The sequence below is a fragment of the Callospermophilus lateralis genome, chromosome 14, assembly GCF_048772815.1.
Source record: "Callospermophilus lateralis isolate mCalLat2 chromosome 14, mCalLat2.hap1, whole genome shotgun sequence".
In the NCBI taxonomy this organism is placed as follows: domain Eukaryota; kingdom Metazoa; phylum Chordata; class Mammalia; order Rodentia; family Sciuridae; genus Callospermophilus; species Callospermophilus lateralis.
In genome coordinates, this window is record NC_135318.1 from 1,967,813 (window position 1) to 1,992,100 (window position 24,288).

General features: G+C 53.8%; 1 protein-coding gene across 1 annotated transcript in view; it reads left to right on the forward strand.

Annotated features, from left to right (window-relative positions):
• Dcdc2c (doublecortin domain containing 2C) overlaps positions 1-19,000 on the forward strand; it is a 100,484-nt gene extending 81,484 nt beyond the window's left edge. Inside the window, exon 11 of the mRNA XM_076833860.2 lies at positions 18,914-19,000. Within this exon, the coding sequence (XP_076689975.2) occupies positions 18,914-19,000 (87 nt within the window). The remainder of the gene's footprint in view (positions 1-18,913) is intronic.
• The last annotated feature ends 5,288 nt before the right edge of the window (positions 19,001-24,288 follow it).

A 24,288-nucleotide genomic window follows, 5' to 3' on the forward strand; every position in this document is an offset into this window, starting at 1 on the left:
TCCCCCAGCCTGGGGTCATCTAGAAATCAAAGTCAAAGGAAGCTCCGCATTTCCTTTTTCCACAAGGAGGGAATTACGGGGAGCCCTGATCCTGAGAGGAGGGGAGAAGGGAATTGCTTGGCTAAAGAGGTGGCAGGCAGGTTGAGGCCTGGGATTCCAGCCTCTCTTTTGCCTCTCATTGGCCTCCTCCCTCCCATCCCCAGGGACACTCTGGGGTACCTCAGCGCGGGGGAGGGAAGGAGAGGGCTAGGATGGGCAGGAGCAAGGACTCGGCCGGAGGTGTGCAGATGACTCCTGGAAAGAGGGCTGTAGGTGGCAGAGTCTGGTGACTGCCTTCAAAGAGGCTGCAGTGTCCCCCGGGGAGGAAGGGATAGAGGTCTGGTGTGCCATGAGGAACAGGGCCCTCCCCGGCCATTCCCAGGCCCAGGTAGGAATGGGCAGAGGGCTGACAGCATCTTGGGGGAGGTGACTGGGGAGGCTGTGTCCTCTAGAGGGGGACATGGTGAGGGCCAGGTATCTGAGAGCAGATGTCACCCTGGCAGCATGTCTGCAGCTGCAGGTGGACCGCAGCCCGCAGTGCCAGGGACGGCTTTCCCTGCTGCTTCTCTTAGCTTAGTTTATGATTTTTACTTATTTCCATTTTTTTGGATTGCTTTGTTTTCCAGTTTTTTTCGTCATAATAGAAAAGCATTTTAAATACAGAAAATAGAAATTCTTCTAGGAATAATGGGACTCGTCATGGTTGCAGAGTCCCAGGCCCCGTGGATGGGGAGGGCCTGCACTCTGCTGTCGGAGCCCTGGTTGGTGCAGACCACCCCTGGATTTAATCTCCGTCTCTGTAAAGGCTTGGTAGCTGTCTTTGCTGGTTTCCTGTAGAACCTCCTGGCCCACAGGGAAATCAGCCTCCTTGGTAGGACAGTACACAAGGATCAACACTAGCTAACGTTGCATTCTAACTTTTCACAAAGTAACTGCTTTAAAACCAAATGCTGATCTGTCTTCACACACTGTAGCCTGACGTCTCAGTCCACAGCTTGCAGCTGCCAGATATTCTAGCAGCACAAAAATAAGTTGGAATAAAAACTAGGTTTTCAACAAGTGTTGAAGGCAGCACTTGAACAGCCTTCAAATCACATTAGCTGTGTTTCGTGGCTGGTCTTCTCTGTGGGCAGGCAGTGCTCTCCTGACCGTCCAGCTCTGGGAATAAGTCTCAGGCTTGGTGGCCTCCGATGGCACATGGCTGCATCAGACCAGCCTCCCTCAGAACTCCGGGTTCCTGTTCTTTTTTTCCTCTGAACCACTTTCAGCCTCGCCAAGCTGCTGGTGGCTGAGTCTGCACTCTGCCTTCCTGATGGCCTCTGTGACCACCTGAAGGCAGCTCTCAGCAGCTCAGGCACATCTGTGCGGTCTCTCTTTCCAGAAATCAGGTCTCCAGAGCAGCTTAGGTCTAGTTAAGTGGCTCCTGCACCCAACTGAACCGAAGCGCTCATTAGCAACAGCATTTCTGTGTTAATTGTGCCAATGGCAACTCTGACACTGGTGCACTTGGGGGCAGACATCGGGAACAGAGTGACATGACTCATTGAGACCCAGGTGGGTGGGAGGGCAGGTGCACAGCTGCGGGAGGTCGTTGCATCCCTTAGTGCCATGCCTGTGTGCAGCGCGTGTCCCGTCTTGCAGGTGTCGCCTAAGTCACTCATCTCCCATGGGAGAATTTTTCATTTTAGAGCAAATATTTTACCTTTGACGTTTCCAAAAGTATCCACCATGTCAACTAAGCATATTTGCTTTCTGTGTGTGGCGTCCACCCAGTTGTCCAACTGGAGGGACCCTCTTCCCTGGCTGTGGGAGGAAAGAGTGAAGATAAATAAATAAATAGTAACAAAGTATAAGATCAGAATTCTGCCAGTGGCCCTGTGATCTCAGCAGGCTCAATAATGGCGTGGATTTTTGCACGAGGAGGTGTGGTGATATTTTTAGCAGGGTCCACTTCATTTGGCCCTAACCTCTCTCTACACTGGTCAGTGTGGTCACATTCCAGTTCTTCCTTTAGCCCCAGGTCCCGCACTAGAACCTGAACACCTCGCTGCTGTGAACCGCCCACCAAGCTCATTAATGTCTGCATTTTTTTTCTTTTTGTTTTTTTAGCATCTGACAAGAAGTTCATCAAGAATAAAGAAGTGGCTCCGTTTCCTGGTAAGAGAACATTTTATGAACGGTCACAGGGGGCTCTTGGGTGTGAGGCAGGGGAGAGAGTGGTGCTTGCCTGGCCTCCACTTTGTCCCTCTGTGGGTCAGCCCTGGGTGCCCAGCAGCCTGTCTAGGTGCAGCATTTCCCACTGGCTGACCTGGCTGCATGTGCCAGGCCCCCTCAGCCACCTTTCAGGTCAGTTGACAGTGAATGTTTTGACTGACCATGTGGGGCAGATCGGTGGTCAGCCAGGTAGACGTTTGCCATCCAGTTCCACAATCATCCACCATTTCACTGCATTTACCCTCATGGCATGTGTAAAGAAGGAGCGAAGTGATGCTCCTGAAGCCTGTGATAAGAGGGACAGGTTTCAGAAAGGGGACCACGGGCACATATGGGGATCCTGGGGTGCAAATTTACAGCCACATGGGAAAGTATGTCGCGTTGTGGGTCGAATTTTGAAAACCACATAAAATACGTATGCAGTGCCAGCAATATCTCATTGATGATTGCATTTGAAAGGCAAGGTGAATTCAGGCATTTGTGAAATACACCTTTTGATACATATTAATATAGCACAAATATTATGTTAAATTATTATTTTATATTTTTGTATTGTATGTTATATTAATATCATATTCATATAAACCCATTTTAATGTTAATACGATTTAATCTGATTTTGGCTTTCTAATCAATTAATTATTTTTCTGTTTAATTAATTCAATTTTCTAATTGTATGTCTTAGGAAGGCTTTATGTGTGTGGGACTAGAGCCTCTGCTTCCTGGAGTATTTATCCCTTCACTCTTTATCAAACCTTCTCTGAGTTTCTTTCGTGTGCAGGGGTGCTGGAGAACAGAGATCAGTCAGGCGTGGTCTTGCCTCGGTTGCGTGTGGCCTGGTGGGGCACACACTTTACACAGAGAAGCATGCCTGTGTGCTCCAGGGGCGTGCAAGAGGCACAGGAGCAAGGGAGGACACGTGACCAGGCGGGCCTGGGGGATGTCAGGGCCATTGCAGCCCTGGCCTCTGACTTCCCTGGTCATGTCACCCTGGATTGCATGTGATGTCTTTATTTCTCTTCCATAACCCCTCCCCTTTTAACTATGTAAGCTTTGTGTGCCGATGAACATGGGGTGACGCATGGGTCAGATTTTACTGTTTCAGAGAGCGTTCACTCGTCACAAGTCTGTAGTCCCTAAGGATTCATATTATTGTCCTTATTTTTCAAGAAAGAATGGACTGAAATCAGGAAATAAAAGTTGACTAGTCCAAGATGAACCTGAAATTAGGACTCACTTGTCATTAGTTGTTCCTTAAAAGTGTGAGAAGGCTCCGGAACTACTCCTTCTGAAGGCAGTGCTGTGTTGATGAGGAGGGTAACCCCTGCAGGAGGCTCACCGTGCCCTTCTTGGCCAGCTCCTGGACACTGGGGTCGGGCACACATGTTCAGGCTAGGGTCCAGCATGGAGGGTGCTTTGGACATACTGGAAAGATGCCATACTATGAATGACGGACTCTCTGGGCCTAGGAGAGGCTGCAGGGATTCAGAGAATTGCTATAAAGTGGAATTGTGGAGAGTTGGTAAGAATTTGCCAGGCAGATGGTGTACAGAAGGGGGTGTGGGCAGTGGGTGGGCATGTCCAAAGGCATGGGAGAAGAGTGGTGCAGGTGGCAAAGAACAGCTCACCTGGTGCAGATGGGACCAGAAAGGGATTTGTAGGAAGATATTTGTCAGGAAGAGGTAAATGTGGCAGGGCTCAGCTCCTGGGGACCTTAAGTCCTTGAGAGTGGGTGAGGCTGAGTGGTAGTAGAGAATATCAACCCATATCTCAGTGACTCTCTGTGACAGAGGCTCATTTCGTAATCATAGAAGCCTGCTCTGGGTTGGGGGCTTTCCTGGCTGGCTTTCTTCCATGCAGTGACTAGAGGACCCTTGGCATCGTATGCTACTGTCTTCAATACTTGGTCTCTGAGTTTGCTGCAAGAAGGGAAGGAGAGTCAAAAGGAAGTTGCTTCAGAGGCTCAACATCACAGCCCAGAAGCCACACATCATGGCTCACCTCTGTTGGTCAGAACTGGTCTTGGGCTGGGAATTTGATCTCTAGGAGCTCTACTAAGTCTTTGGTGGTCAGCTGGCCATTGCCGCTATACCTTAGCCTGAGAATTTTGGTCTTTCTCCTGTGGCCAATGTAAAAGCAGGGAGATAATATCAAATTTATGTTTTAAAAATTGCTGCATAGCAAGGGGAAGTGGGAGAGGTAGGAGAACTTTGGGTACAGCTGGTGCTCTGTCTGATAGGAGGTGACTGGATGGATCTCGGCAATGCGGCTGGACAGGAGTAACGATTCCTGGGAGTAGATCAAATGGACCAGACTCAGGCACACAATGGATATGAGGGGCAAGGATGAAACTGGAGCTGGGGTTTCTGCTTTGGGTCAGGATGTTGCTTCTGAAAAGAGGAAGGGCAGATTTTGGCTGAAGGCAGGGTCCGGGCATGTTGAGTTCTGTACCTGTCAGTTGAGTTGCCCGGCCTCTCCCGGTTCTGCAGGCTGCTTGCTGATGGCATCTCACTGTGTCATGTCGAAGCGTGGTGTTTTCTGGAGCACCTTTTGATTCCATCTACCCATGACACTTGTCTCTGTGGAATAGTATTGGCCTAGTACATGTGGCTTGGCCGATGGAGCCCGATGTGTACCCTGTTCTTCCTGAGCTGACGGTCCTTTTCTACGTGTTGGCGTCTATTCTCGAGAACACTATCTCTGATTTTCTTGTCCTCTGATTTATTTCCTTTTTGTTTTAATAAAACTTTCTTTCCCATTTCTGTGACTCAGAAAAAATAAGTCTTTCCTGTGTCTTTTTGGTTCTTAAACAGTGGATGGATTGTGTATTCAGTTAATATTTGGTAATGCACCTTCTATTCTTGCTTCTCTTAGGCTTCTTTGACACTATCCCCTTATGTCTATTTTATGCTTGTTTGAGATCATTTTTCTACATAAAAGTAAAAGTGAAAATATATTCAAAAGAACATTGTAATACCCTGTGTGAGAATTACTTTTATTAATATTATCACTGTCACTATGAGATTACTGGTCATAGAAACACATATCTTTCATTTCAGTTGTTTTAGATGGCTACTATGTTTATTGATGATTTTGTTTTGTTTTGTTTACAAATAAATAAGAAAAAGAACAATATGCAATTCTAGAGGAAAAAAATATATCTACACTACTAGAAATTCCAGTAGAAATAGAAGCCCAAAGAGAACCACAAATGGGACAAGAATCACAAAATGAATTATCATCAAGACAAGAAGAACCAACACCAGAGCAACAAGAGTCCTCTGAAGAGTCACCCTTGGGACAACCATCCCAAGAATCAATACCTGAGAAACAAGAGTCCTCTGAACAACCATCCCAAGAATCAATACCTGAGAAACAAGAGTCCTCTGAACAACCATCCCAAGAATCAATACCTGAGAAACAAGAGTCCTCTGAACAGTCTCCCTTGGGACAACCATCCCAAGAGGGAATACCTGAGAAACACAAGTCCTCTGAACAGGTGCCTTTGGAACAATAATCTCAAAAAGAGATGAATAAGAGACAAGAAATCAGACAAACACCTAAAACAAAATATCAGCCATGTTGTGAAGAGCAAAAGCCAGAACCTGGCTGAAGGATTGAAAGACAAATGAAAATAAGACTTGATGTCTTTCACATTGTGCTGAAGAGGTATGCAGTAGAATATTAAAGTGGCGAATTCCAAATTTTGATGACCCAATTTAAAGTTTAGAAAGTGTTTGGGTTTATGTGGAATTACTTCCTCTATTTCCCATTGTAGCAATGGCAGGAGAGGGGTGGTTGATGCCTGGCTTGAATCTTCCTGGTCAACCACACACCTGGTGTGCAGTGATATACTTGCAACCTGCAGGCCGCCCACCTACAGAGTGACCTATGATTCATTCCTCCTGTATACATAAAATTTTAAAAACCATTAAAAGTGCTGCTTCCAGATGACGTCCACACTGGTGCTTTTAGAGGGGTCTGGGTATTGGGAGTGTGACTCACCTCCTCAAGAGCGATTCGGTCATCACGACTGAACAGAAAGCCCAAGCCCAAACAAGGCCACACGGCCTTAGCACAGGTAAAGCTGGGGCCACGGTGTGGAGGGAGGGGAGAAGACAGGAAGAAGCCGAGGGCCAGGGCGTTCGGGCACCTGGAGTGGGAGGCCCAAACACTGAGCAAGAGCCACTTTTGTGACTTTGCAAGGCTGCTGTCTGCACCTGTCGCTGAGTGGCCGCCTGTGACGCTCTAGTGCTCTGTGACTGGTGGTCATGGGATGCGGAGGTCCCAGGTCCTCACCTCCCTCCTTCCCAAGAACAGAACTGGCGCTAAGAGCAGTTCCAGCTCCTGCGAGTAAAATGTGGCCACACCGTGGCTCTGCAACAGCGGCTGTCAACCTGCCTTTCTGTTTCTTCCAGATGCCCTGGGAGTGGGAGCCAGTGGGCCAACCAGCACACCTTTACATCAACGTGAAACCCATCTGCCTTCAACCCTGGGGCTTCCATCTCACAAATGGACATTCTAATAGCAAGAAAATCCTCTCTGCAAGAAACTGAGGCCCCCAGAGCTGAGTCTTCTCTAAAAGCTGGGGCTGGGGACTCCCCTGAGCTCATTTTCTAATTTCCTTTCTTGGTGATATTCTTTTAAATAAACATTTAAGAGAATGGAAGGCGAACTTTTACCATGTTTAAAATAATTTAAAAAACTGGTCTGAATTAAAATTTATTCTACTTCAAATACTAGCTATCTAGGTTGTTCTGAAACTCATATCACTTTTTGAAAAGAGCAAGATTTTATGTGTCTCAAGATTCAAACTTTAAAAAAAGATATTTTAGTTGTAGGTGGACACAATAACCTTTGTTTTATTTTTATGTGGTGCTAAGGATAGAACCCAGTGCCTCGTGCATGCCAGGCAAGTGCTCTACCGCTGAGCCACAACCTCAGCCCAAGCTTCAGACTTCTAATAGAATGTGATAGCATACAGTCCCATGACTATGAGATTGTAATATTGAACTAGTCTTTATAAAAAATTGATGTGAACTTTTCCCCTACAAAGTACCTTTCTGTGTTGAACTTGTACAGAGCTGCCCTATTAATCCCCAGGATCTCCATCCGCAGTGCTGCCGCCGTCCACTCCAGTGGACTGGAGGTTCTTCCCCAAGCACACCCAGATGTCTGAAGGCCTCCAGCCCTCAGAAGCATTTCAAGACCATCAGGAGTGTTTCTGTACATTTAGAATGGACTAAGATGGCTTTCTCTTTTGTAGGTTCAGCCTGTGCGCCACGCCTGTGTGTGCCCGGCAGGGGCTTTGCCACGGAGCCTCAGTGGCGTCTTTGCTCTTCCATCTTCCTACAGCAAGGCCCAGTCGGGCTGGAGGGTGGGCGCTCCCAGGCAAGGCCCATCCAGCTGTGAGGTGGACTCTAAGGCAAGGCCCATCCAGCTGTGAGGTGGACTCTCTCAGGCAAGGCCCAGTCCAGCTGTGAGGTGGGCTCTCAGGCAAGGCCCGTCCAGCTGTGAGGTGGGCTCTCAGGCAAGGCCCGTCCAGCTGTGAGGTGGACTCTCTCAGGCAAGGCCCATCCAGCTGTGAGGTGGGCTCTCAGGCAAGGCCCGTCCAGCTGTGAGGTGGGCTCCCAGGCAAGGCCCGTCCAGCTTGAGGTGGACTCTCAGGCAAGGCCCGTCCAGCTGTGAGGTGGACTCTCAGGCAAGGCCCATCCAGCTGTGAGGTGGGCTCCCAGGCAAGGCCCATCCAGCTGTGAGGTGGGCTCTCAGGCAAGGCCCGTCCAGCTGTGAGGTGGGCTCTCAGGCAAGGCCCATCCAGCTGTGAGGTGGGCTCCCAGGCAAGGCCCGTCCAGCTGTGAGGTGGACGCTCTCAGGCAAGGCCCGTCCAGCTGTGAGGTGGACTCTCAGGCAAGGCCCATCCAGCTGTGAGGTGGACGCTCTCAGGCAAGGCCCGTCCAGCTGTGAGGTGGACTCTCTCAGGCAAGGCCCAGTCCAGCTGTGAGGTGGACTCTCTCAGGCAAGGCCCAGTCCAGCTGTGAGGTGGGCTCTCAGGCAAGGCCCATCCAGCTGTGAGGTGGACTCTCTCAGGCAAGGCCCATCCAGCTGTGAGGTGGACTCTCAGGCAAGGCCCATCCAGCTGTGAGGTGGGCTCTCAGGCAAGGCCCGTCCAGCTGTGAGGTGGACTCTCAGGCAAGGCCCAACCAGCTGTGAGGTGGGTTCTCAGGCAAGGCCCAACCAGCTGTGAGGTGGGCTCTCAGGCAAGGCCCGTCCAGCTGTGAGGTGGGCTCTCAGGCAAGGCCCGTCCAGCTGTGAGGTGGACTCTCTCAGGCAAGGCCCGTCCAGCTTGAGGTGGACTCTCTCAGGCAAGGCCCATCCAGCTGTGAGGTGGGCTCTCAGGCAAGGCCCATCCAGCTGTGAGGTGGACTCTCAGGCAAGGCCCGTCCAGCTGTGAGGTGGGCTCTCAGGCAAGGCCCATCCAGCTGTGAGGTGGGCTCTCAGGCAAGGCCCATCCAGCTGTGAGGTGGGCTCTCAGGCAAGGCCCATCCAGCTGTGAGGAGGGCTCCCAGGCAAGGCCCAGTCCAGCTGTGAGGTGGGCTCTCAGGCAAGGCCCATCCAGCTGTGAGGTGGGCTCCCAGGCAAGGCCCGTCCAGCTGTGAGGTAGACGCTCTCAGGCAAGGCCCGTCCAGCTGTGAGGTGGGCTCCCAGGCAAGGCCCATCCAGCTGTGAGGTGGGCTCTCAGGCAAGGCCCATCCAGCTGTGAGGTGGACTCTCAGGCAAGGCCCGTCCAGCTGTGAGGTGGGCTCCCAGGCAAGGCCCGTCCAGCTGTGAGGTGGGCTCCCAGGCAAGGCCCGTCCAGCTGTGAGGTGGACTCTCAGGCAAGGCCCGTCCAGCTGTGAGGTGGACTCTCAGGCAAGGCCCATTCAGCTGTGAGGTGGGCTCTCAGGCAAGGCCCGTCCAGCTGTGAGGTGGACTCTCAGGCAAGGCCCGTCCAGCTGTGAGGTGGGCTCCCAGGCAAGGCCCGTCCAGCTGTGAGGTGGGCTCCCAGGCAAGGCCCGTCCAGCTGTGAGGTGGACTCTCAGGCAAGGCCCATTCAGCTGTGAGGTGGGCTCTCAGGCAAGGCCCGTCCAGCTGTGAGGTGGGCTCTCAGGCAAGGCCCATTCAGCTGTGAGGTGGGCTCTCAGGCAAGGCCCGTCCAGCTGTGAGGTGGGCTCTCAGGCAAGGCCCGTCCAGCTGTGAGGTGGGCTCTCAGGCAAGGCCCGTCCAGCTGTGAGGTGGACTCTAAGGCAAGGCCCATCCAGCTGTGAGGTGGGCTCTCAGGCAAGGCCCAGTCCAGCTGTGAGGTGGGCTCTCAGGCAAGGCCCGTCCAGCTGTGAGGTGGGCTCTCAGGCAAGGCCCGTCCAGCTGTGAGGTGGACTCTCAGGCAAGGCCCGTCCAGCTGTGAGGTGGACTCTCTCAGGCAAGGCCCAGTCCAGCTGTGAGGTGGGCTCTCAGGCAAGGCCCGTCCAGCTGTGAGGTGGGCTCTCAGGCAAGGCCCATCCAGCTGTGAGGTGGACTCTCTCAGGCAAGGCCCGTCCAGCTGTGAGGTGGGCTCTCAGGCAAGGCCCATCCAGCTGTGAGGTAGACTCTCTCAGGCAAGGCCCGTCCAGCTGTGAGGTGGGCTCTCATGCAAGGCCCATCCAGCTGTGAGGTGGGCTCTCAGGCAAGGCCCGTCCAGCTGTGAGGTGGACTCTCTCAGGCAAGGCCCGTCCAGCTTGAGGTGGACTCTCAGGCAAGGCCCATCCAGCTGTGAGGTGGGCTCCCAGGCAAGGCCCGTCCAGCTGTGAGGTGGACGCTCTCAGGCAAGGCCCGTCCAGCTGTGAGGTGGACTCTCTCAGGCAAGGCCCGTCCAGCTTGAGGTGGACTCTCAGGCAAGGCCCATCCAGCTGTGAGGTGGGCTCCCATGCAAGGCCCGTCCAGCTGTGAGGAGGACACTCTCAGGCAAGGCCCGTCCAGCTGTGAGGTGGGCTCTCAGGCAAGGCCCGTCCAGCTGTGAGGTGGGCTCTCAGGCAAGGCCCATTCAGCTGTGAGGTGGGCTCTCAGGCAAGGCCCGTCCAGCTGTGAGGTGGGCTCTCAGGCAAGGCCCGTCCAGCTGTGAGGTGGGCTCTCAGGCAAGGCCCGTCCAGCTGTGAGGTGGACTCTAAGGCAAGGCCCATCCAGCTGTGAGGTGGGCTCTCAGGCAAGGCCCAGTCCAGCTGTGAGGTGGGCTCTCAGGCAAGGCCCGTCCAGCTGTGAGGTGGGCTCTCAGGCAAGGCCCGTCCAGCTGTGAGGTGGACTCTCAGGCAAGGCCCGTCCAGCTGTGAGGTGGACTCTCTCAGGAAAGGCCCAGTCCAGCTGTGAGGTGGGCTCTCAGGCAAGGCCCGTCCAGCTGTGAGGTGGGCTCTCAGGCAAGGCCCATCCAGCTGTGAGGTGGACTCTCTCAGGCAAGGCCCGTCCAGCTGTGAGGTGGGCTCTCAGGCAAGGCCCATCCAGCTGTGAGGTAGACTCTCTCAGGCAAGGCCCGTCCAGCTGTGAGGTGGGCTCTCATGCAAGGCCCATCCAGCTGTGAGGTGGGCTCTCAGGCAAGGCCCGTCCAGCTGTGAGGTGGACTCTCTCAGGCAAGGCCCGTCCAGCTTGAGGTGGACTCTCAGGCAAGGCCCATCCAGCTGTGAGGTGGGCTCCCAGGCAAGGCCCGTCCAGCTGTGAGGTGGACGCTCTCAGGCAAGGCCCGTCCAGCTGTGAGGTGGACTCTCTCAGGCAAGGCCCGTCCAGCTTGAGGTGGACTCTCAGGCAAGGCCCATCCAGCTGTGAGGTGGGCTCCCATGCAAGGCCCGTCCAGCTGTGAGGAGGACACTCTCAGGCAAGGCCCGTCCAGCTGTGAGGTGGGCTCTCAGGCAAGGCCCGTCCAGCTGTGAGGTGGACTCTCTCAGGCAAGGCCCGTCCAGCTTGAGGTGCACTCTCAGGCAAGGCCCGTCCAGCTGTGAGGTGGACTCTCAGGCAAGGCCCATCCAGCTGTGAGGTGGGCTCCCAGGCAAGGCCCGTCCAGCTGTGAGGTGGACTCTCAGGCAAGGCCCATCCAGCTGTGAGGTGGGCTCTCAGGCAAGGCCCGTCCAGCTGTGAGGTGGGCTCTCAGGCAAGGCCCGTCCAGCTGTGAGGTGGACTCTCTCAGGCAAGGCCCAGTCCAGCTGTGAGGTGGACTCTCTCAGGCAAGGCCCAGTCCAGCTGTGAGGTGGGCTCTCAGGCAAGGCCCATCCAGCTGTGAGGTAGACTCTCTCAGGCAAGGCCCATCCAGCTGTGAGGTGGACTCTCAGGCAAGCCCATCCAGCTGTGAGGTGGACTCTCAGGCAAGGCCCATCCAGCTGTGAGGTGGACTCTCTCAGGCAAGGCCCATCCAGCTGTGAGGTGGGCTCTCAGGCAAGGCCCATCCAGCTGTGAGGTGGACTCTCAGGCAAGGCCCGTCCAGCTGTGAGGTGGGCTCTCAGGCAAGGCCCATCCAGCTGTGAGGTGGGCTCTCAGGCAAGGCCCATCCAGCTGTGAGGTGGGCTCTCAGGCAAGGCCCGTCCAGCTGTGAGGTGGGCTCTCAGGCAAGGCCCATCCAGCTGTGAGGTAGACTCTCAGGCAAGGCCCATCCAGCTGTGAGGTGGGCTCTCAGGCAAGGCCCGTCCAGCTGTGAGGTGGGCTCTCAGGCAAGGCCCGTCCAGCTGTGAGGTAGACTCTCAGGCAAGGCCCATCCAGCTGTGAGGTGGACTCTCTCAGGCAAGGCCCATCCAGCTGTGAGGTGGACTCTCAGGCAAGGCCCATCCAGCTGTGAGGTGGACTCTCAGGCAAGGCCCATCCAGCTGTGAGGTGGACTCTCTCAGGCAAGGCCCATCCAGCTGTGAGGTGGGCTCTCAGGCAAGGCCCATCCAGCTGTGAGGTGGACTCTCAGGCAAGGCCCGTCCAGCTGTGAGGTCGGCTCTCAGGCAAGGCCTGTCCAGCTGTGAGGTGGGCTCTCAGGCAAGGCCCATCCAGCTGTGAGGTGGACTCTCTCAGGCAAGGCCCGTCCAGCTGTGAGGTGGGCTCTCAGGCAAGGCCCATCCAGCTGTGAGGTGGACTCTCTCAGGCAAGGCCCGTCCAGCTGTGAGGTGGGCTCTCAGGCAAGGCCCATCCAGCTGTGATGTGGGCTCTCAGGCAAGGCCCGTCCAGCTGTGAGGTGGACTCTCTCAGGCAAGGCCCATCCAGCTGTGAGGTGGGCGCCCAGGCAAGGCCCATCCAGCTGTGAGGTGGGCGCCCAGGCTGCCTGCTCACTTTTAACTGAAGGCTCAAGTCGGCTCTCGCTAAAGCAGCTACCGAGAGTGGAGAGAGGACAGGAGGGATTTCAGGAGATAGCAAAAGGTGTGCATTAAAAGCTCACGTAAAGTTAAAAGCCAGAGGGCAGGTGAGCCCCGTTTACAGTTCAGATCTAAAATCTAAGCCGGGCACTGGAGCAAAAGAGGCTGGCCAGCTTATTAAGGTGGGAGGTGAGAGGTGGAGGCATAGTTAAGTAGGTGTAAAATTGCTAAAATAGATGAGGCGGGGAGCAGGATTAGAACTGTGATCATGTCAGAAGGAAGGACTGGGACTAAAGAAGTGCCACTCAGGGAGAGGGACCAAGTTTAGGGGGCAAGTTGCAGTTACTCCCTTAAAGGGACCTTGGAGTGCAGCGTGCTGGGAGGACAGCCCTTCCAGCTGCAGCCAGGGCCAGTCACAGCACGCTGGGCAGCCATCTCTGAGCACACAGGTCAGGACAGTCAGACAAGCGGGGCTTGCACTGCCAGACGAGTGGACTGGGGTATTTTAGCATGTGACCTGGGAAATCCGCACGACTAGTTTACAGGTCAGGTCTCCTGGGAAGGAGAGCAGAGCAGGTGGGGAGGCAGGATAAGAAGAGTGAAGTCAAGCTTGCTCCCTGTCTCAGGGAGGTCCGGCAAGAGGTCTGTGCCAGCACTGACGTAGCAGAGGAGTTCAAGGCCAGCGTCTCGCAGTCCAAGGATCGCTGCCTGGGGTCCTGTCCCAGGGTTTGATTCTCCTGGTGCCAGGGCGGGCTCTCGTGATGGTTCTTCCCAAACTGATTCTCCTTGAGCTGCCTTTTTAAACTGGAATCTCTCACAGGGCGTGTTGATCCTGGTGAGGACCCTGGGACTGAGGACCCTGGGCGTGAGGACCCTGGGCGTGAGGACCCTGGTGTGAGGACCCTAGTGTGAGGACCCTGGGCCTGAGGACCCTGGTGTGAGGACCCTGGGCGTGAGGACCCTGGGCGTGAGGACCCTGGTGTGAGGACCCTGGTGTGAGGACCCTGGGTGTGAGGACCCTGGTGTGAAGACCCTGGTGTGAGGACCCTGGGCGTGAGGACCCTGGGCCTGAGGACCCTGGGCCTGAGGACCCTGGTTTGAGGACCCTGGGCGTGAGGACCCTGGAGGACCCTGGTGTGAGGACCCTGGTGTGAGGACCCTGGGCGTAAGGACCCTGGAGGACCCTGGTGTGAGGACCCTGGTGTGAGGACCCTGGTGTGAGGACCCTGGGCGTGAGGACCCTGGGCCTGAGGACCCTGGTTTGAGGACCCTGGGCGTGAGGACCCTGGGCGTGAGGACCCTGGAGGACCCTGGTGTGAGGACCCTGGTGTGAGGACCCTGGTGTGAGGACCCTGGTGTGAGGACCCTGGGCGTGAGGACCCTGGAGGACCCTGGTGTGAGGACCCTGGTGTGAGGACCCTGGGTGTGAGGACCCTGGAGGACCCTGGTTTGAGGACCCTGGGCGTGAGGACCCTGGGCGTGAGGACCCTGGAGGACCCTGGTGTGAGGACCCTGGTGTGAGGACCCTGGTGTGAGGACCCTGGGCGTGAGGACCCTGGAGGACCCTGGTGTGAGGACCCTGGTGTGAGGACCCTGGGCGTGAGGACCCTGGAGGACCCTGGTGTGAGGACCCTGGTGTGAGGACCCTGGTGTGAGGACCCTGGGCGTGAGGACCCTGGAGGACCCTGGTGTGAGGACCCTGGTGTGAGGACCCTGGGCGTGAGGACCCTGGAGGACCCTGGTGTGAGGACCCTGGTGTGAGGACCCTGGGTGTGAGGACCCTGGGCCTGAGGACCCTGGAGGACCCTGGTGTGAGGACCCTGGGCGTGAGGACCCTGGAGGACCCTGGTGTGAGGACCCTGGTGTGAGGACCCTGGGCGTGAGGACCCTGGAGGACCCTGGTGTGAGGACCCTGGTGTGAGGACCCTGGGCGTGAGGACTCCTTTCCTTCCTGCTGTTTTAAGATTCTCTCTTTGTCTTTCCACAGTTTTATTGTGATGTATTTGCAGATCTCTTTGAATTTATCCTTGGAATTTGTTGAGCTTGTGTTAAGATAATGATCAGATGGAGATTTCCTTAATTGTCCTGGTTTTTTCTGAGGGGTTCTGCCTTGTTGGGGCACAGGGTCAGTATTCTGGCAGGGAGTTCACAGTCTACCCTGGGCTCCACTTCCTGCTTGTGCAGAGTCTCAGGGTCAGCCAGGGTGGGGGTGAGGCCTTCTCAGAACGTGTCAGAACTTTGCAGTTCCCTCTGTAAATATCTCATTCCCTGGTTTTTTCATAAGACCAGACTTGAGGAAGTTTTTGGTTAGCCTCTTGTGAGCCCCACCCAACATCATCAGTCAGGCAGCTGTGATGTTAGACAGTTGCCACTGGTGTTTTTGACATGCCTCAGGGTTAGGGATGTTCACCCTAGAGAGAGAGAGAGAGAGAGAGAGAGAGAGAGAGAGAAAGAGAGAGAGATCTGAGTCAGCAGGGGAGAGGCCTGGAGAGCGCTGGCCCTGCTGCAGCTGCCAGGACATCCTCCGGGTGAGCCGAAGGCTGGAGAGCGGGGAGTTGCCCGCCTGCCTGCCTTCTCCGGTGCTAGCTCTGGTCACAGCTGCTGCGTTTAACAGGCAACTGGTTTTCAAGGCTGCTGCTGCCCTGGGAGGGAGACTGGACCAGGCGAGTTAAAACGCCAGGAGCTTCCTGTTCCTGCTGGGATTTAGTTGATTTCCTTGATAAGTGCTCTTTAGATAGTGTAGCTCCTGGATTCTAGAGTTCTGAAGGTCGTTTTGGATCTTTTTGCTAGTGTTCTCATTACTTTGCTGGGGGGTGGGTTTTCGGTGGTCCTGGCCCTACTGATTCAAGGGTGGCTCTCTCACGGGGTCCTTGACATGGCCCACAGTGGGAAGGCCGGTTTCCCTGGGGACCATCTGTTCTCGTGCCCGTGTTCACACACAGGCTTGAAGCAGGTCAGCAAGCCCCTGTCCCTGTAGCCGTCCACCTGGAGATGCGTAGACAGCCATCCTCTCTCCTTGGGGACAGGCACACACAGTGGCCTCCTTCCCTCGTCGTGGGTGGTATTTCTTTTCCCCACTCATGGAAAGGAGAAAAGGAGACGCTGAAGTGCCCTCCCTGGGCTGGTGATCACGGAACTGCAAGCTGTCCTCTGAGCTGGGTCACTTCTGTGGTGAGAAGGAACTAGAACAGCCTTGTGGGTGTGGGAGGGAGGGGGAGGGGGGAGGGGGAGGGGGAGGGGAGATTTATTGACACTACATTTTGCCTCATTAGTGCATCCAAAAGAGAGTTCTATTAAAAACTATTTTTAAAACTAGTTTTAATGTAAAATAAATATAGAATATCTATGTATATTGCAGCAAAACAAATTAAAATTTTTAATATTGATTATCAGAACTTATGAAAGCAAAATAATTAGTTTTGATGTATGTGGGTTAAAATTATATTCTTAACATTATTTTAAGACTATATCCTTAGTATTTTCCAAAAGATATGCCTTAGTATAGTCGAGTTATTTTTTCATAAAATTCTCTACAATTTTTTTTAATTCCTTGTTTGCAATTTTTTTTGTGAGTCAAGTTTGTCTAAAGTCTGTTTATCTTTATTTTCTTTTTTGAAGAATTTAAATAGGCTGCCTCTTCAGATACAGTTTTCTTTAAGCTCCATTTTTGTGTTTTCTATTCCTAGTAAAATACCAACTTTTCTTGGCTCTTCACAATGCTCTGAGGCAGGAAGGCCCTTGGTATAAGAGTCTGCCTGTCTGATCTAAAGGATTCAGAAGAAAAATCCAATTGCATTCAAAATGTGAAATTTGAATATGTTGCCAATAAAATAAAAATGTAGATAAATAAGGGTTAAAAAAATTAAAGCTACTTTTAATGATATTCTCAAAAGTACTACTCTTCTTTGAAGACACAGACAATAATTTAAAACCAAAAGGCAAAATGTAAATTATAATGAATATCAAAACATTGAATCTAAATTATTTCAATAAAGTAAAATTAAAAATTTAATTTTTGCAAAATGTAAAGAATATTTTTATAAAAGTGAAAGTGTATCATCATTTAGTGTTTAAGGTGTATGCATTTTGGTTGTAAGGAATCATCACCTCACTTCATGAATGCTACCTCCTAATCTGTCCCCCAGGTCACTTGGGGGGTATCTCTGCTACACGTGTCTACCTTTCAGAGTAGTGTGGGTTGTTTCTGTCACCGACACTCCTCAGACCCTGCCCAGTAGCTGGTGCCATGCCAATTACCTGGAACTGTGAAGAAGGATTTCTGGAAGGAAGAGAATGGCCTCTGGCACAGTTGCCCGGCACAGGGTGGGTGGCTTCATGCCCACAGGAGGACCTTGTGGGTTAATGACCTCTGGGTTAATGACCTCGGGCCGTGTGGCTCAGATGCCCTCCCTGGAGCAGCACCCCTCTGTCACAGGGAGGTGCACAGCACGCACAACCCTTTTTTTGTTGGGAAGACCTGGGCAGAGGTGTGAGCCAGCCTGGCAGGAGGCAGGAGGAGGCAGCTGCTGGCACTGTGCTGACCCTGCAGGTCAGAGGCTGTGCACAGGAAGCATCCACTGCCCAGGAGTTGCCCTCTGTGGAGGGGCACCCCGGCTCCCTTGTGGGAACGAGTTAGTTGCAGTTTCAGGTGATATCCCCTCTGCGCAGCTCAGCACCACAGATCGCTGGTTTGATGTTCACTCCGCCATCTGACTGCGAGCGCCATGGGTTGTCCTGAGTGGGGTGGAGGTCGACCCGCTGGTGGGCTGCCTCTGTGCTGGTCCTCACTGGGCCTGAGCGATAGGCCATGGGAGATGGTGGCCCCCACCTGCCCTGATCCAGTTGGGCCTTTCCTGCAGTAACTCCAGGTAGCTCTGGAAACAGGGCAAGAACGTTCCCTTTCTAGAGAAAATGACCTCAGAACATTCCTGGAGATTCCCTAAGTGGAGTTTGGAATTGGACTGTCCTCTGCTCCTTCAAGCACTGGTAGCTCTGACACTGGCTGCTCTCATGAGCCTCGTGCAACATGTCCTGGGTGCTGTAGCACACTGCAGCAGAACCCAGGGGATTTCTGTTGCTGGTCCATGGTTCACATTCCAAAACACCACCACGGAATAGAAAGAATTGTCCTGGATGTTTAGAAATGTCACATCAGAAGGAAAGACAGAAGTTTAAGCTAATTTTGGTGGGGGTACAAGCTACTCTGTAGCCATGACTGGTTTTACTAAAGGAAGAGATTCTGAAGCAGTTCATGCTGATGAAAGGCAGGAGTGGGAGGAGATACCCCTGTGGGTCTGTCTGCCCCTTCCCTTTCCCTGTTTACTGCACCTCTAGTGCTCAGTGCAAGCGTACTGAGCAGCTCCCGTCGTGAAACGTGCTGGTGGGTGAGCACAGAAACTAGCCTCTGTCAGGGTTTGGATGTGAGGGGTCCCCACCAGCAAATGGTGGCCTGTGACACCCTTGCCAGGGCTCACAGGAGGGTGTCCCTGTTTGCACGGTCTTTGGCTGCACCTGAGCCTGTCCACATAACAGTGACTTTATACACAAAGCTCCTACATTTCACATTGCAACTTAGTATGGGCTGAGGGGTAAGCTGCATGACGTTGCTAAGTCCACAGCCTGCCTGGTGACCAAAGGACAGTATGACTCACAGTGCCAATGACTCAATGCCACCTACTGGTCTGACTGAAGCGGCCGCCTGGCCAGCAGCCTCTGTCCTGCTCTGCGCCTTGCTTGGGTGCCCTTTTGCTTTCTTTACAGGAATCCTTCCAGTGGGTATTCCAATCCTGAGGCTTTTAAGAGGCTGTTGGCATCAAGGCCTGGGCTGGCCTGCCTGGCTTTAAGCTCCAGCTTTGACAGCTCTGGCTTTGGGTGGAATGGGGTGAGAGGGTCCTGTCTCCAGGGGTTTGTCCTGGCCAAGTGAGCTGAAGCTTGCAGGTTTCTGAGATTGAAGTTGGCACATTTATTGTTATTACAGAGTGGCTGCTGGCTGCCTGCTCTCACATTTTGCCTCCCTGGGTATGAGCATCACACACCAACTCTGCCTGAAGCATCATCCTCAGGGCCTGCATGCTAAGTGCATGTCACAAGTGTGGATTGCAGGGCGCGGAGAGGACTTCAGTGACTCCCACCTTGGGCTGGTAGATACTGGTTGCTTTCCAAAGCTCTGAGAGAATGCTTTGGGGGGAAGATGGGAGGTGACTTTCTGGGCTGTGAAAATAACTGTGATTTTTCTGCCTCCCTCCTCCCTATTGCCCTGGACTCCACTCCTCGGCCTCTCTTCCCTCCAGCCCCTGGCCCACTTCCTCCCTCTGCTTCCTCTTGCTGTTCATGCAGAGGCAGCTGCAGGGGCTCGGCTCCATGGCTGCCGGCTTCCTGGGCTCCTCCCCAGGAGGGGCTGAGCTACGTGCGCAGCCCGAGTAGCCTGGAGTGTGAAATGAGCCATGGTCCCCTCTGAGCTGCACCAGGTCTGCTTGCCAGAGCGCTGTCCACAGAGGCTCTGAGTGGAAAACGTGAGCGTGAAACTGAGCTCCGTTATTCAGTGAAAATCTGGATGGCCTCCCACAGCAGTCCTGCCAACATGCACAGGGGACGCTCAGGAAATGAGGAGAGCCCTGAAGTCAGCGTCCTTGGGGACTTTGACAGGAAAACACCCCTGTCTTCAGCAGGTGGGCGGCTGCCTGTTGACTGTGCCAAGGCAGAAGGGTGTGAGCCTGAGGGGGCGTAGGAGTTCTCCACCAAGGCCACTGGAGGACCACAGGCCTGGTCAGGCCTGGTCAGGGTGAGGTGGGGGCTGGGCTGGGGTGAGGTGGGGGCTGGGCTGGGGGTGAAGTGGAGGCTGGGGTGGGGTGAGGTGGGGGCTGGAGTGAGGGTAAGGTGGGGGCTGGAGTTGGGGGTGAGGTGGGGGCTGGGTGGGGGTGGGTGGGCTGCAGTGGGCCATGGGGTGATGACCCTCTGGGGAGTGGCAGAGGCATGCGCTGGAGCTTGCGGCACAGAGGAGCCCAGGGTTAATGGATGCAGCCACAGGATAAAAGGTGATGAGCAGAGAGAGGTGCGCACTGGGCCCAGGAGTGTCCTGGATTCATCCCCAGGAACAGGGAGGAGGGGTCCTCCTGGGGGTGAAGGTCGGCCCTGGCAGGGCTCCATGTGAGCAAGTTCCCCTTTAAGTGAACTGAAAGCAGAGAGGGTTTCTTTTTTCTCAGTGTCTCTTTGCAATTGGTGTAAAGGGATCCAGGAGGAGGGAAGGGGTGCAGGAGGAGGAGTCCCTGGGTGGGAGCTTGGGGAGGGGGCTGCTGGCAGGGCAGGGCGGGGAGTGCAGGCTTTCAGGGGTCCTGCAGGAATGAAGAGGCAGGGAAGATGAGGCGGGGCGCTTACCCAGGAGTCTAGTGTCAGGATGAGGCCAGCCTGCTGCCGGGGCTGGGCACCGCAGAGCGCGGAGGGAGAGCCTGGGTCTGGAGCACAAGGAGCAGCCTGGGGCCGGGGCGAACCAGCCACGGGGAGGGGGCTATCGGGTCAGGGGGAGTCCTGCCAGGGTGCAGGGTCAGGGTGCAGGGTGCAGGGTCAGGGGGCAGGGTGCAGGGGCAGGGTGCAAGGTCAGGGTGCAGGGTCAGGGTGCAGGGGCAGGGTGCAGGGGCAGGATGCAGGGTCAGGGTGCAGTCAGAGCACAGAATCAGTCATGGGGCACAGCCCAGCTACGCGGAAGGGATTCAGTCCTTGCTGCTCTCCGTGGGTCTGTGTTACGGGAGGGGCTCTCAGTCCTGGGCTTAGCCCTTTCTGATGGAAGGTTCTGGAGACAGGGCTGGCCGTGGGGAAGGGAGGAGACCCAGTGAGGGGTACTGACCTGGCTCCTTCCTCCCTCCTGTGGGACCCTCTGTGTCTTCTTGCTCTAAGCCACGAGTGGTACTGACGTCTGTTACACCTACACATTAGAGAGGATTTAGGAATTTGAAGGCAAAATTAGGAACCACAGTCATTGTTTGAGTTTCCTGGACCAGCTGCTAACAGTTCGACTTGGAATTCAAGGAAACGAAAATACTAGGGGGAAGAGAGGCCTCTCCCTGGGGACTGGGACTTGTGTCCATCAGTTGGCTATTTTGAATATCAGTTCCTGAAAGTAGTGAATCTTTCAGTCTGGATTCTGATATTCTGGGATCCTAACCCTGTTGGAGTAGGACTGTGGTCTCCAGTAGAACTGGCACAGAAAACAGAGAGCTCCAGGGAAACAGGATGTTTTTCCTACCAACATTCATGTTTCTCAGTGCCTGGAGTCTGTGAAGTACCCATCAGACATCAGGGGAGACCAGGTCATTAAGTCGGAGGAGCTCCTCACAGTGAGACCCACGCAGGTCTCTCTTTGTCTAAACTTTTTAAGAAAGATCCAGGAGAGAGATCGTGGCTACGGACACCTTTGCAGGTTTTGATGGATGTTGGATGTGATGGCCTTTGTGACTTTTCTTGCTGGCTTTATTTGAACGTGATGCTCCCAGCAGTGGGAGGACCACGAGTAAGTCCCTGCCCCATCACGCTGTGCACCACTGGCCTGGCGTCCCTAGAGACAGACGTCAGGAAGCAAGATTCATCCAGGAAACGAACCATGGGATGAGATGGAAATCGGATCTTCTCTGGCCCAGAGATTAGCTCTCTCATGTAAAAGCCTAAATCACGGAGCAAGACCAGAGCCCGGAGAAGGACTCACCTCCTGCAGGGGTGCTTGGACACGGGGAGAGGTGGCCTGGGGCTTCAGCCTCCCCTGCCCTTCAGGGTCCTGTGGGGGTCCTGAGCCACCCATGCCTTCCTCCTAACACAACATGACGGGCCCAGTTACGACGGTTCCCAAAGGCAAAAGAGTTTCCATCTTTTCACCCAGAGCCCTGGGTATTTGCACATGGAACCAACACCGCAGAAGGCCGAGACTCCCGCAGCACCTCTGCCCTTCTCCTTTCCCCCACGTCCAGCCTGAGGAGCACCAAAGCCCAGGGATTGTGTGGCCTTGGGGAAGGCCGGCTCCTTGGCTTTGCCTTCTCCCCCTTCCTCTGAGGCAGGCTCATGCCTAGTAAGGCCTGCGCTCCTAATACCATTCTTTATTTTCCTGTCATGATTCCCCCATTCCTTAGATTGATGTTCCGTCGGCCGAGACATTGCTTAAGAGCGTGGAGGTACATCTGGACGGCGTCACTGTTTTAAGTGGCTCTGCCTCTTGGAATGCCCTTTCCTCCTGATGGATAGGTCGGCCTTGGCGAGAAGGCTCAGGCGTTCATTTCCTTGGGGTCTTCGTGGAGAATACATCACGTCGCAGAAGCACTTTGAAATTCAGTGTCATGATTGACTCTCCCGACGGGGACCAGCCCGAGACGCCTCAGATGGTCGAGGCCAGCCTCAGATCTGACCAGGGTTCCTGGAGTGTAGCTGAAAGAAATCCTAATCCTGGAAAGTGGTTCCCCTTCCTCAGTCACCGGCCTGGGTGCTGCTGATTGTGTGGTGCGCGTGGAACTCCCCTTTCTTTGGTCTGATTTTCCTGATACCTATTATGTGGCAATTTCTAGTTTGTGAACGAGGGGAAACTGTTTTACTTTCCAATCTTTTCTTAAAGATTTTTCCTGCCTGGTCGTGTGAATTAGTAAGGTTCTGACCTTCATTGCCACAGAATTTATGTGCACTCAGATGAAAAGACTCAGGGACCCCAGGGCAAGTCTCGTGCAAGTCATGCCAAGAAATCAAGGGCTCCATGTGTTATTTCCAGGAAGATGAATTGGGACCCTGAGAGTCAGTCATGTACAAAGGCCACACCACGGAGTGCAGCTCTGGTCTGCCTCCAAGCGGGCAGCACTGGGCCCCGGGGACAGCACCTCACAGATGGAGTTTAGCTTTGTTAGATCTCTGCTCCCATCAAATTGAAGCGAAGCACCTCAGTGGCAATTTTTAGCCTCTCCTGGGATCCAATCATGCCTTAGCAGCAGGGGCTCAGCCAGAGGCCAAAGGGCAGGAACTTTCCATGCAGTGTGACCACCCATGTGAAGGATGATGTGACTTAACATGTGCAGTCATTTTTAGTTCAGAAGAGTGTCAGTGAAATGAACCACTTCTTGTAATTGAGAATTTGTGATTTTTTAAAACTCCAGTTTGACAAATCAGTTTTTAAATTTTTTCTGATGGGGTCTTGCTGTGTTGCCTAGACTAATCCCAAACTCATGATCCTTCTGCCTCAGCCTCCAACAATTGGGCTTACAGGCACACACCAGTGTACCCAGTTTGAGAGCTGGTTAATATTATATGTTTTAAGTAAATAAATTTAGCCACTTTTTTTTTTTTCATGCTGGGAGTGGAACCCATAGCCTCATGCATGTTCTGTAAGCACTCTACCACCAAGCAACACCCTCAGCCCACACACCAGTTTAGAACTTGTTACATGCTTTAATTCCCTGTGTTTATAATGGCATGAAAAATAAATCAGCATGTGGGCTAAGGGTGGAGAGGACCAGCAGAATCATAGGGTGGCTCCTTGGCTCGCACTGCCCCCTCAGTCCCAGACCCACCTCTTTTCCTCCTGTGCCTGAGCAATGCTGTTCCATGCTGGTGCCCGTGGTCTTGCAGTCAGAGCTACCAAGGCTGCTAGAGAATTTGTGAAAATGGCAATATTTCTCTGCAGCAATTCTGTTCTACATTATGGGTGTAAGTATGATGTGTATATGTACCTGGGATGGCAGAGACTCAGTGGGCATGGTTGCTTGGTGAAAAGGAAAATGCCAGAAACCAGGTCTTTGGCTTTCCAGATTCCGGCACCTCGAGCGCAGCCCAGAACCCCAGCCAGAGGCTGAGGTGGGCATTCCAGCTCACAGGTGGGAACTGGGGCCTGGCGGGCATAGCGGGGGTTGGTACGGAGATGAGGCCTGTCCACTCTGAAGCGCAGGCGTTAGTCCTCATGCTGGTACTTGTTAAGGTGCGTGATCTCCATGTTTCTTGAGGGCTTGGGATTAATTTAAGGAACTGCCTAGCAAGAGGTGCAAGCCTGTTCCTTGGGAGGCAAGAGGCAGCTCTGTTCACCACCTGCTGACTACAGGGGCCTGGTGGCCACCAGAGCACAGTTACCTTTGCAGAACCCATGCCATTGTCCCTAAAAGCTCCTTGTAACAAAATAACACAAGACTATCCTCCTTTGGTCATGCCAACCCCAAAGGCTCTCTCCATATGAGAGCTAGATTGTCAAAGTCTGATCAAATAAAGTCAGATTTTAACCTCAGAGCTTCAGAGAGCAGTTTGGACTGGATTTAGAAAACCTTAAAAAAGATAACAATGGTTTTTCTCTATATTGGACCATTGAAATGGAAAATAAAAGCGTGTCCTAGATTTCTACCTCTAGAAAACCTGTCTCGGCACAAAGCGCCAAGAGCTCTTTATTGTTGCCATAATAAATGCCCAAATGAATGAATTAAAGTAAGCAAAAAGGGCTTCTGACTTCTGTGCACAGAGGAGGTGGCTGCCCATGTAGGTGACCAGGGGTAGGGACTCTGTGGAGACCAGGCTGCAGAGAGGGCATCTCTCCTGCCCGTACACCTCCTCCACATCCTCCCAGGTACTGTGATGCGTCCAGGTGAAGGGTGCCAGGGAGCAGCCCACACCCCTCCAGTGAGGCCGCAGCCTCTTAGGAGGCCTTGATGAGGACGAGGGAATGGAGGGTAGGGTCATGTCACAGTGACCGTGTGGAGTGGACGCAG